The sequence below is a fragment of the Lissotriton vulgaris genome, chromosome 5, assembly GCF_964263255.1.
Source record: "Lissotriton vulgaris chromosome 5, aLisVul1.2, whole genome shotgun sequence".
Classification (NCBI taxonomy): Eukaryota; Metazoa; Chordata; class Amphibia; order Caudata; family Salamandridae; genus Lissotriton; species Lissotriton vulgaris.
In genome coordinates, this window is record NC_141693.1 from 1047693670 (window position 1) to 1047706118 (window position 12449).

The 12449-nt window shown below is 47.5% G+C and overlaps 1 protein-coding gene across 3 annotated transcripts in view; it reads right to left on the bottom strand.

Moving 5' to 3' along the window:
• SLF2 (SMC5/6 complex localization factor 2) overlaps positions 1-12449 on the bottom strand; it is a 404246-nt gene that overhangs the window by 61606 nt on the left and 330191 nt on the right. For all 3 annotated transcript variants that reach the window (XM_086922683.1, XM_086922686.1, XM_086922685.1), the window contains one exon: positions 6903-6980. In XM_086922683.1, coding sequence (XP_086778809.1) covers positions 6903-6980 — 78 coding nt within the window. The remainder of the gene's footprint in view (positions 1-6902; positions 6981-12449) is intronic.

Genomic DNA, 12449 nt, shown 5'->3' on the forward strand with positions numbered 1-12449 from the left:
CGCAGTGGCTGCCAGAGTGTTTATTGTCGCGCCCAGATACTGCCGTATGTGGGCGGGCTGGAGATGGGATTTTGGGTAATTCAGTGAGAATCCCAGATCGTGCAGGAGATGAATGGTGCGGGATACGTGGTCGGCGCACTGTTGTTCCGACTGTGCTTGAATGAGCCAGTCGTCGAGATAGGGGTAGACGTGGATGTTTTGACGTCTTAGATGTGCCGCCACAGTCGCTAGGCACTTTGTAAAGACCCTGGGCGCTGTGGTGACCCCGAAAGGCAGAACCCTGAACTGGTAGTGCTGGTCTTGAATTGTGAATCTGAGGTACTTCCTGTGTGAAGGATGCAGGGGAATGTGAAAGTATGCATCCTTGAGATCCAGAGTAGCCAGGAAGTCCCCCTGCCGAAGCAGAGGGAGAACCTGCTGCAACGTGAGCATATGGAAGTGCTCTGACAGAATGTACCAGTTGAGGGGCCTGAGGTCCAGGATGGGCCTGAGGGATCCGTCCTTTTTGGGGATTAGAAAGTACAGAGAGTAAACTCCTGTTCCTCTTTCTTGCAGTGGCACGAGCTCTATTGCCCCTTTTTGCAGCATGGCTGTGACCTCCTGCTGCAACAAGTGCAAGTGCTCGCCGGACATAGGACGGTTCTTTGGAGGTATGTTTGGTGGAGTGGAAGTAAGTTCCAGACAGTAACCGTACTGGATAAGAGATTTGACCCACCTGTCCGTGGTGATGGATTTCCACGTGGGCAGGAACTGCTGGAGTCTCCCCCCGACCGGTGTTGTGTGGTCGGGGGGCAGTGACAAGGCGTCACTGTTTGGTGGTGGTGGAGGACCTGGAGCTGTTGTTTCCACGTCCCCTGCCTTTGACGTTGTTGCCCCTGTAACCACCTCTACCCTTGTTGGTGTATGAGGTCTGGGTATTGCTTTTATAGTACTGCGTGGATTGTGATGCCTGACCCCTTGAGGTGCCTCTGTTATTGGAGCGGCGAAAGGAACCACCCCGAAACTGCTGGGACTGGAGGGCCCCCATAGACTTAGCAGTGTCCGTGTCTTTTTTCATTTTCTCAAGGGTTGCATCCACTTCAGGGCCAAACAGGTGGTCTGGATTAACTGTTTGATTTAAAATGGTCGTCTGTATGTCTGGTTTGAAGCCTGATATTCTAAGCCATGCATGCCTACGCAGTAACACGCTAGTGTTTACAGCCCTGGAGGCGGTATCGGCCACGTCCAGTGCACACTTAATGGAAGCGTTGGTGATTAGCTTCCCCTCCTGAATTAACATTTCAGCTGCCTCTTTGTACTGATCAGGTAAGTGTTGAAGAAGTGTTTCTAGGGTGTCATAATGCGCCCTATCGTAGCGTGCGAGGAGGGCCTGCGTGTTTGAAATGCGCCAAATATTAGCTGCCTGCGCAGCAATACGTTTTCCTGAGGCTTCAAAGATTTTGGATTCTTTGTCCGGGGGAGGAGCATCACCCGTGGTCTGCGAGTTTGCCCGCTTGCGTGCGTTGGATACAACCAAAGAATCCAGTGGCAAGTGTCCCTTGATGTACGTTGGATCAGTGGGCGCTGCCTTATATTTTTTGTCAATACGAGGATTGATGACTCGCGCCCGAGTGGGTTCCCTGAAAACCTCTGGCGCGTGCTTCAGCACTCCCTTGAGCATAGGCAGAGTCTTGACTGACTTTTCAGCCACTGAGAAAGTGTCAAACAGAAAATCGACATCCACTGGGTCCGAATGGAGGTCGACATCATGATCAGCCGCAGCTCTCTCAATTAGAGCGTTGAAGGCTGCAGAGTCCTCTGTTGGAGAAGTTTTTGCTGCAAAAAGCTGCGGTTCGTGACTCGACTGAGGGTCCTCAGTGTCGCCTCCAGCAGACCAAGGTACATTGACCTCCTCTGGATCCGAGTACGCTGGATAATTGTACTCGTCCTCTTCATCTCCGTCACCTTCCCCAGCGTTTGAATGAGTTGGTGAGGCTTCTAGATTTTGTGGAGATGCAGGCTCTATAGGGGCAGAAGTACCCGCAGAGTCCAACTTCTTTTTGAGTGGGATCCGAAAATGTTCCAACACCGGCTCCGATGTGATCTTCCTTTTCAGGAGAGAGAGTTTTCCTGTGTTGGCGTCGATGACGACCTCCCGATGCTCCTCGTCCGCGAGTGGCTGGAGACGAGGCTTTGGCACCACTAACGACGGCTTAGGCGTCGACGCCAGCTTCAAAGGCACCCCGGCCCCATGCTTTGGAGCGAAAGCCTTCGGCGTCGTCTTCGGCGGCAGCGTGAAGTGGATCGGCGCCTGCGCCTTTGCCGGTTTCTGTGAAGGCTTCGGCACCACATCCTTCGGTGCGGGAGCTGATGCGTCCATCCGAATCCGTTGGAGGGATTCCGTGACCTTTTTGGATAAGGACGGGGAGGGCTGGCCCGGCCCGAGCGAATCACCTGAGTCCGGAATAGGGTCGGCGATCAAAGGCACGGTCTTCGGAGCCGACGCCTCGCCACCCTTGACCTTGACGACCGGAATCGGCGCAGCCAGAGCCCTGGGGTCGTCTCGACGCTTCTTCGGGGCCTTTTTCGGGTCATCGACCTCGACCACTTTCGGCGCCGACGCAGCCGCGTTGGTCGTCTTCGCCTTCGACACCGGGGTCTTCGGGTCGGCCATCTTGGCTTGGCTCTTGACGGCGGCCATTTTGGACTCCTTAGTCGCTGAGGCCTCTGGAGCCTTCTGTCCCACCAGTGCGACTTTCACTTTCGGTTTCGATACCGTTGGTGTGGACCCTGATGGTTTCACTTTCGTTTTCTTCACCGGGAGTGGCGCATCACCAATGTCCGTGGCCGGGCCCGGAGGCGGGGTCGTGGGACGAGTATCGAGATCTTGGGTAAGGCCCGAAGGCGATCCCTCGACCTGGGCCGTATAATGGGGATTGACCCCTGAGCTAGTCTGAGGATGCTCGTCCTCTGAGCTATCCTCCACGGTGGCAATGGCCCCGTCGTCGTCCCCTACCTCTCCGACGACTTCTTCAAACTCCTCGTCCCCCGCGTCCTAGTTGTCCTCTTCCGACGCTGGGCTGGAGTCCGAAACTTGTAAGACGGTGTCGTCCTCAACGTCTTCCTCGAAGATGTTGTCTGGCGGGGGCGCTGATAACTGGGCCTGGAGCCTAGCGGCTCGACGAAGCTTAAGAGTCTTCTTACACCGGAATTTGGAGCAGGCCATACACCTGGCCTCATCGTGGTCCGGTGACAAACACTTGTTGCACACTGGGTGCACGTCGAGGTGTGAATACTTTGAGGTGCACACCGGGCACCTCTTGAACGGAGTTCGTTCCATGTTAAGTAGTCTGAAGCGTCGTGTAGGCCCGTCCGCGCCGAGAGCACGCGGAAGGGCAGCAAGTGTTCGGAGCTGAGAATAAACAGACCCGAACGATGAACGATACCGACGCCAATCCTAAAGACCTTTTGGTCTCAAGTAATAAAAGTTAAACAACTATCGATTCCGACAGAGGGAACCGAAACACATCCGAACCCAATGGCGGAAAAAAACTATCTGGGGATGGAGGCGATGCCCATGCGCACTGTAGTCCAGGGGAGGAGCCACCTATCTCGTGATACTTCGACAAACAAATTTGACAGTGTGAAAGGCACGAGGAGATCCCATCTAGAGTTAATATCATCTGGTGGCATGTATGAGGACTACAAAAAGAAACAGTTGCCATAGCCAGATGATAGAAAAATATAATACATTATATACATATCAGTATTTCAAGAAAAGCCTAGTGAAGGTATAGTGCATTCAGCTCTAAGGAATGCAATCATGAGAGTGCTCATAGTAAAGACTTCTGAAAGATTATCTGAAATTTGAAAAGCAGTAGCATGCCACCATTTCTGTCTATACAAAAAAGTGATGGATGGAATACTTGAATTAATCTCAGCCACTGGTAAATACTCAGGGCCCCATCCCAAACCATCGTTATTTTGCACACCATGCCACCTCAGTTTGAACCCAGCAGTGTGCACAGGAATCACGTATGGGCATACCCATCCCAAAGATGTATAGGGATGTGGCCCTGGAATATTACCAGTGGCTGAAATTAATTCAAGCATTCCATTCATCACTTTTGTTGTATTTTTAGTGTTGTTCTCAGATATGTCTAGATGTGGGTCCCTTTGGTTTAAGTGTATTCAGGGTTACAGAAAATACATGTTTCGTCCAAATGCAGGATACAGCTCTAGGGCGCTGTGTAGGTGATTTGATAAATTACATCTGTGATTAACCGTAAATATGCTGCCCTGTGTGCCAAGTGGTAGTATTGCAGTCAGTAGAAAGTTTTGTGTGTTCTGTGTCAGGAAGACATCATCCTTACAGTGGTTTGTGGTGTTTACACACAGAACGTAAACCACCGTAAAAAGTCTATGGACAGGCTTTCTCCATATTTTCTGGCCCTGCTTTAGAACCAGTAGTCCAAGTGCTCGTGCTGGATTTGATGGAAGAGGTGTTGACACCACGAAGGCAAATCCTCATTCACTGGTGAGTGAGCTAGGATATCCATGGAGGGCCCTTTCAAATCCTTGGAGAAGAAAGCATGTAAATGCATGTCTGGAGGCAGCTTGCAGGTACCCGTTTCTGAATCTGTGTTCAGGCTGGACTCTCTTCCTCAAATAGGCCTTCATGCAAGGAGACAAACTAAAAGATATAGAGTATTGTTCCTCTCTGAAGCCCCAACTTGATAAGACACAACTGGGGTTGGAGATGGCAGATGGATGAGAACTAGCCATGCCAGTTTAGGCGATACCTCTTGTTGGTTCTCTGCCAGCAAGGTAACATCAAATCTTTTTTTGGGGGGGTGGGGGGCTGCAACAAGGTTTGGGGAAGGGGACGAAGTGGGGGAGAAAAGTCTGCCCTAGCTTTCAAATTCGCTGAAAGAACATATTGTTAACGGAGTCTGAGCTTAGTTTAATAGTTAGGATTGAGTCTGGACAGGAAGCCTTTCCTGGGGGGAGCTGGGAGAGTTTTGGCAACTCCGGATCTGGCTGCTCTTAGCCTGAAAGGTCAGAGTGCAGAGGAAGCAGACCGCTGCAACAAGGTCTTTAGTCTATACCAGGGAAATCAACTAACTCCTATTACACTAGGAAGTGTTTCAACACAGAATGACTTGGAATCACACATTCATGGTTCGACTGTACCTCATTTGTCAGACTGACCTTCCAGAAGAGCAAGATAGTGTGGCAGGGTGTGGTACCCATCAGTGCTTATTTTTAAGCCTCTTATAAGAACTGATAGTTTGCCCAAATTTGACAGAGCTCTCCTAGCTGACTTGGTGATGCTCTCCCTACAAAATGCCTTTTCTAATGTGTGGGACCTGGAATTAACCATGGTGGTCTGGAGGAGTTGGGAGATGGACATATCACAGCAGGTGGGTACTTAAAACAGCAGGAGCTAGGTCCACAGCCAGGAAAGACTGGTGGCTCAACATCTTGGTGCCCGGAAGGAAAGACTGACTCAACCTTTCGCATATCATTAGACCTCTGTACCTAGATGAAGAGTTGGGCACCACTCAGTGACACAGTCTCCTGGGCAGGTGCAAGTTTTGCCTCAGAAGTGGTTACTGTAATGGGTCGAAGGTTGTTGGGTGGTGGAATGGTCCTCTAACCAGGCACTTTCTCCTTCCTCGAAGCTACTCATACCAGTTGTGCAAGGCTGGGGGTGGTAAGCTCCATATGAGAGGGTCCATTTGAGGGTTGACTTACCTCACTGGTAGAAAGTGTAATTAAGCATATCATCTAGTAGATGAATACTTACTTGTGGCACTTAATCAGATGATAAAAATAAAAAATATCTTTAGAGACTATAGTACCTTGTTCTGCAGGCAAGCCATGTGGTTCTAAACGGATATCATAGTATTGGCAGCATGCATAGTGCCGGCAGGCACTGGAAGACTGCTTCCAAAATACAAGACACAAAGGGAATGCAGGTTAATTGCTGCAATGATTGAAGGTAGTACAAGCATGGCATGGTATATTCAGGTCGAAGGATATAAAGAGGATGGAGGGAAAACCAGCACACAAACATCCCAAAAAAGACTAGGAAAACCAGAGTTAGGCTTTAGTGAGTGCAAGAGAAGCCTTTTCAACCCACACTTTCCAATGGGGGAAAAGAAATGGTAAGCACTTGCATACATGCTGCAGTGCAATGTGCAAGGCATGCATGTGTAGTACTGGAACTCCAAGATCTATATTAACAGCAAGAAACACAGTTTCTGTCCCTGTCACTGTATGGAAACAGTACCAACAAGTTAAGAGTTAATAGAAAAGAGCAATGACGTAGAAGACTTTTATGCCTCATATCAAGCCATCTAATTAGAAATGGTTTTCTACTCACAAACACAATGCAACCTTGCTCTTCTAACTGTTATGAAAGTGTTTCAAAAGTCCAGTATTGCAACCACTGCATTCCATTAGTAGATACTTTTGTTAACCCCTTGTATGCTGATGACGAACCCCAGCCGTCATGCACTACGGTGCTCGTGTGCTGATGACGGCTGGGGTTCGTCATGGCCCGCCCCTGTTCTTTTGTTTACCGCACAGCGGCGGAAACAGGCCAGCAGCGAAGGGGTTAAATTAAACAGATTCTTCAAAACATACACAACTTGACAGTGTATGAATATGACTTTCAAACAAATATGTGATTAGCTGCAACATGAAATAAAGAAACTGTGCTGATTAAGTCTGAAGATCCCTGCATGCCAAAGTCCGCCATGGCACTGCAAACTGTTTGATGGTCTCAAAACACAAAGAACGTGAATCTCCCTGAAGTACTAAATGAAAGTGTTTAACAGCACGTCACCCGCTTATATCCAACAAATATTTAGAATTACATAGAATTGAATTGTATTACATACGATAATGTCACTTACCCTTTCATTAGAAAGGCAAACATCCAAATAACTTGCTTCACTGACCAAATTAAGAAGACTGTAGGTGAGATAATATGCCTAAAACAGACAACAACCAAGTAAGAAAAGAATCAATGCGGGTCAAATATATATGAGATAAAGTGCTGCTAGTGTAGTTTATATGTAAACTGCATGTCACCGAAGAGTTCTAGCACCATATGAAGGAACAAGACCAAAGCAGAGATTCCACTAATTCAAAGAACTCCACAATGGCTTGAAATTCCAACATAATGCACATAAGGTGGTATCTCATTCATGATAACATCAGCCATCCCCCAAAAGCTCGTTATATCATTTGAACTCTTGAACCTTGATAGTAAAGGAATTATATGGTTGTAGATACAGACAATAAACAGACTTTTTACAGTGAAAAGAAAGAAAATGAGGCTTGCAATTGGCAGTAAAATATATTTAAGAAGGTTCAAAAGAAAAGTGGGTGTACTTCACGTGTAGTTACATGGAGATACATTTCTGCTTTCCTGTAACTCACTCTAGCAGTGCAACACATTAATAATGGTGCCATAATGAGTCTCTTGTCAACTAATGAATGAATTGTCAGTGTTGAAAGGCTAGTTATCCTATTCACTGCTTATACATCTCAGTGACCTGCTTTTAGCCGTGTCTACTGGCAGCAGGCACTGGGAAGTCACAACTCAACTGAGAAAAACCTATTCCAGTACAGCAGCAATGCTATTTTCCTTTTACAGTTATGGAATAATGTGACAGCTGGACTGTAAAAAGAAGAATTAAAAACAGTGTTTCATGGAGTGACTGCAGGCATCCACGTATTACAAAATGCTACTAACATCCTTATAATATATTTGGAGCACGTAAGACCTGGCCTGTTCTTTCATGACATAGTCACGCTAAAACCACTGTTGTCAAATGCGCCACAGCTATATATACTATAAGGGTAATAAAACACAAACCCCTTTGATATAATTCCTCTGTCGGATTCAACAATCAGCCAAGTACCTTTAACTATGGGAATGCTGGGTGGCTTATTAAGGAGTGAGCTTAAGGATAAGGTAAAGATTCTTAACTTTACTAAAGTTCTCCATCAACAGTTCATTCATTCTACCAATACATATCAGTACATTCAAAAACAAATTAACACTTTTGTCAGTGTTTTTACAGCAGGATACTCATGCTGAAGCTACAAAGAGAACTGCCTTTTGACGGTTCTTATGCTCCACAGCATCTGCAATGCCCTATGTCAACCATGCCCCAGATTTCTATTTGAAGGTATTCAGACATTGGAATTCTCTGATAAATGGCACATTGGCCGGGTCTTTGAATATCAAGAAGATAACTGGGAAGGAAAACAACTGCAGAGCGGCAACTTTGCCTTTTCTTTCTTGCAACTTTCATTATAATTCAAAACCATTAGCAGAGAATAACAATCAACATTACTGTGAAGAGAAGAAGCAAAGGAACAACTAGCTACATTTATAGAACAGACTTAAGGGTGGTAACAATGGAAGGCTTTGGGATCGTGGCCTCAACGTTTCTATAGATGGGACCAAAATGTCTCTGCCGAATTATACACTTTTTAGGTTTTGACTAGCAAATGCATGCGTACGAAGTACGCATGCGCTAGGAAAAATCTTATGATCTGTGTGTGGAGTCGGGTAACAGCCCCCTCCTCCCATTGGCTAGCTCCATAAATGGAGGCTAGCCATTGGGAGAGGGCTCTGTCCGTCAATCTCGGACCAGATTCGGGGGCGTTCCCGAGAATTTTTGGCTTTTGGCGACGTCATGCTACGTCAGCCAAAAGCCCTCGGGAACGCCCTCGAATCTGGTCCGGCATTGAGCCGGCACCCGCCTTCCTGCTCGCGTGGGCGAGGTCGCCTTTCCCGCCCCCTCTCCCGCTCCTCTTCCATGCCGACCACAGCCGCCGGAAGAAGTCCAGGTGAGTGTTTTTTTTTTTGCCTTATGTTCGTGTGTGTCTGTTCGCGCCCCCCCTCCCCCTCCGCTGTCAGTGTGTGGCCGTTCCTGCCTCCCGCTCTCCGTGCCTTTCCGCCCCCCCCTCCCCCCCTCCGTTGCATTGTAAATGCTTGTTTATCCTCTTGGGGCTTGACGGGCAGAGTTCATTAATGTCTGTGTCCAAATCCGCTTCTTCTAGTTCTCATGGCACTTCCCATTCCTCTGCAGGGGCATTATCTGTGATTTGTTTAAGGATCAGCTGGTGCATGCACTAGGAGTTATGTGTCATGTTAGGATGGCCTTTTCTTCGATTGTTGGTCATCGTAGAGCTTACCCTTGTCTGGCAATCAGATCTCAAAAATCCCCATCCCAGCTGCCTCACCAAATATTTAGAGACTTGCAGTCCTCTCTCCTGTAGAAAATCCTCCCTCCCTCACATCAATCCCAGAATAGAATCGAAGTGACGTACTCTTGTCCAAGCTAACTTAATTTTTGTTATCCAGTCTTCGTGACACTGTAATTAGCTGGGAGCCGGCTTTGTCCGCAATTCAAGTACCTGCCAGGGATAGAATATTGCTGGCCAGCTGCACGCGGATCTCAGCAGCACACGACTAGTTAACCCTGTGATGAGTCTCACTGACATAGCTTCTGAATAATCTTCGTCTGACTCGGACATGCAGCCGTCAGTTTCGAATCTCGGGTGTCCTTGCTGCTTTTATACTAGTTACTCGAGTGTCATGTTGGGAGTGGCCGCCTGCCAAGCCTTTGCACTGTATGAATAGCAGTGTGGTTTGTTGAGGCGGGTATTTACATATTCAGTCTGGGTGTGACGTGGCGGTCTCAGCTTTTTTAGTTGTAGTTCCGTGGCCTGACGTAACCAGCCCACAGTGGGACATCTGGTTTTCATCCGCAACAGGAAAGCCAGATAATTCCATTGAAATGGACTGAAATTCTTTGTGAGTTTTGAAAAAATACAAATTGATTTTCAGCAGCTACCACTTAAACAGTGATGAAAAGCTGATCCGAGGGGGAAGCGAGCAAGGGATAAGTAAATCAGCACACATTTCCCGTAGAAGAGAGTGGGAGTGGGAGCTAAAGGGTAGTTCCGTCTCGCAGATTATTGAGGAAGAATGAACTCGAAGCTGCTTTTGGATGAGGGGTTGAAAGAAGTCGCTGTTCGTCCTGATTGGTGTGGGAGCTCAGTGCTCCTCCCGTGAGGATTGAACCGCACTGTGGCCTTTCTATTGAGATGCTTCTCCAGTGGACGTGCTCATACTGCGAGCTGCCTCCCTCCGCTCCCTTCAATGGTGCTGGGAAGAGTGAAGGCACCTCATTGTGTCCTGCTGGGAACAGGGTGAATGCCACGCATTGTCATTTCTGGGGAAGGGTGAAGGTGCTTCAGGACACACTTCTGGGAGGGGTGGACACTGTTCATTGTAGCTAGGAAGGCTGAAGGGCACGCACAAGTGCTTCATCGTACCCTGCTCGGAAAGGCTTTTCTCTGTATTTGAGGGAAGTAGTGGTGTTGCATTTGCTTTAGAAGTTAAGTATCAGTACCGGAAACTTGCTCTACTTCTGATAGGATTGTGCTCATTCTGTGTGTGTAACCTGCACAGATGGTATAGAAAACAGAAACCAGAAGGCCACTTAAAGTCATGGCACGAAGCACGCAGATGTCTAGAAGTGCTGGGACCTCTGTAAATGAGTTACAAACTCGAGAATCTGAAATTGTGTCCTTCCTGGCAATTTCTTTAGCACAAGAGGCTGACCATGGTTATTCTGGGTGTGTGGGTGTGTGTGGCTCTGGGTGTGTGTGGCTCTGGGTGTGTGTGGCTCTGGGTGTGTGGGTGTGTGTGGCTCTGGGTGTGTGTGTCGCTCTGGGTGTGTGGGCGTGTGTGTGGATCTGGGTGTGTGTGGCTCTGGGTGTGTGTGTGTGGCTCTGGGTGTGTGTGTGTGGCTCTGGGTGTGTGTGTGGCTCTGGGTGTGTGTGTGGCTCTGGGTGTGTGTGTGGCTCTGGGTGTGTGTGTGTGGGGGGCTCTGTGTGGGTGTGTGTGTGGGGGGCTCTGTGTGGGTGTGTGTGCGGGGGGCTCTGTGTGGGTGTGTGTGGGGGGGGGCTCTGTGTGTGTGGGGGCTCTGTGTGTGTGGGGGCTCTCTGTGGGTGTTGGTGTGTGTCATTTGCGAGAGAATAAGCTATTGGCATTGTAAATGACAATGCCATTTATTTATGTTTAAAAAAAGCATAAATAAAAATAATGTCAAGAGCAATGCCAATAGCTCTAACTTTAACAAAGGCAAAACCATTGCATTGTAAATGCTTGTTCTGGTTTTGTATCCGCAGTGGCTCCCAGAAAGAATAAGAAAGCCTCAGGATGACATTTGCCATTTCATAGAAAGACCTAGCTAATGTGATTGTGCTTGTAGTTGGTACGATTTTTTACACCTCTCAAATGTGCTTTACTTTAATTGCCAATATTCGAGATAAGGTTAGGAGAAAATGTCTTTACCCCCCCAAAAGACTAGCTGCTCTCGTCATGTATTTGGAGAAGCCTAGATGAATACTTCATGCAGCATAATAGTACCTTGTTTTAACGACTATCCTTGGACTCATAATTGTGGTTACCTTATGTTTTAAAGTGAAAGAAGTCCCCTTGTAAATCAACAATGCAATGTCAAACACTTTCTAAACTAAAGATGGGTTATCTGCACCATGCAATGCATATTTTGTTTATTGAGGAATTTCTTGAAAGAGCTCAGAGTTATATGTGGATATTAGCCTTTAGGCCCATGTATTCTTCTTGACATTGCAGTATCATCTATACTTATTGCTGCCTACCACATTTTCCCATCTTGCTCACCTATTGAACATGAGGATAATATGATCCCAAGGCAGTAGATGCACCTGATGTCAATGTTGCTTAGTTGGCGGAACCTGTGGCTTAATATGATTTGAATGGGGCATCTAATTATTATATATATAATCCCAGAGAATATCTGTCTGTAAGAATTGTACTGAAAATATTGAAAGGCTCCCGAATGAGGTTACATGGTTTCTCTTACAAACAGTTTTCAGAGTGTCAGTGTATGTTTCAATAGCACAAGTTACTACTTGTGTAACGATATATCTGTAAGAGACATTAGTTAGTGATAGATTCCTTACCTTAGAATATCCCCAGGCGTCAGACTGGATCCGGAAATTTTTGCGTAGCAGTACCCTTGCGCGTCGGCAGGCGTCGTCTGCGGCTCCGCGTCCGTCGTCGGCGCCGTGATGACGTCGTCGGAGTACTTAGACGCCGCCTCCGCGTGCTGACGTCAGTTCTTAGCCACAGCTTTTCCGCGCCAGAAGCGCCGAGCCATGACAAAAAACCGACACTGGTGCCAAGAAACTAGGGCCCTGAAAGGGGATGACCTTAACCCTAGATATCGGTTCGCAGAACGGGGAGGATGGGTGGGTCGGTAAGGAATCTATCACTAACTAATGTCTCTTACAGATATATCGTTACACAAGTAGTAACTAGTGCATCTGAAAGAGACACGTTAGTGATAGATTCCTTACCTTAGAATAGATACCCCAGCAATACCATC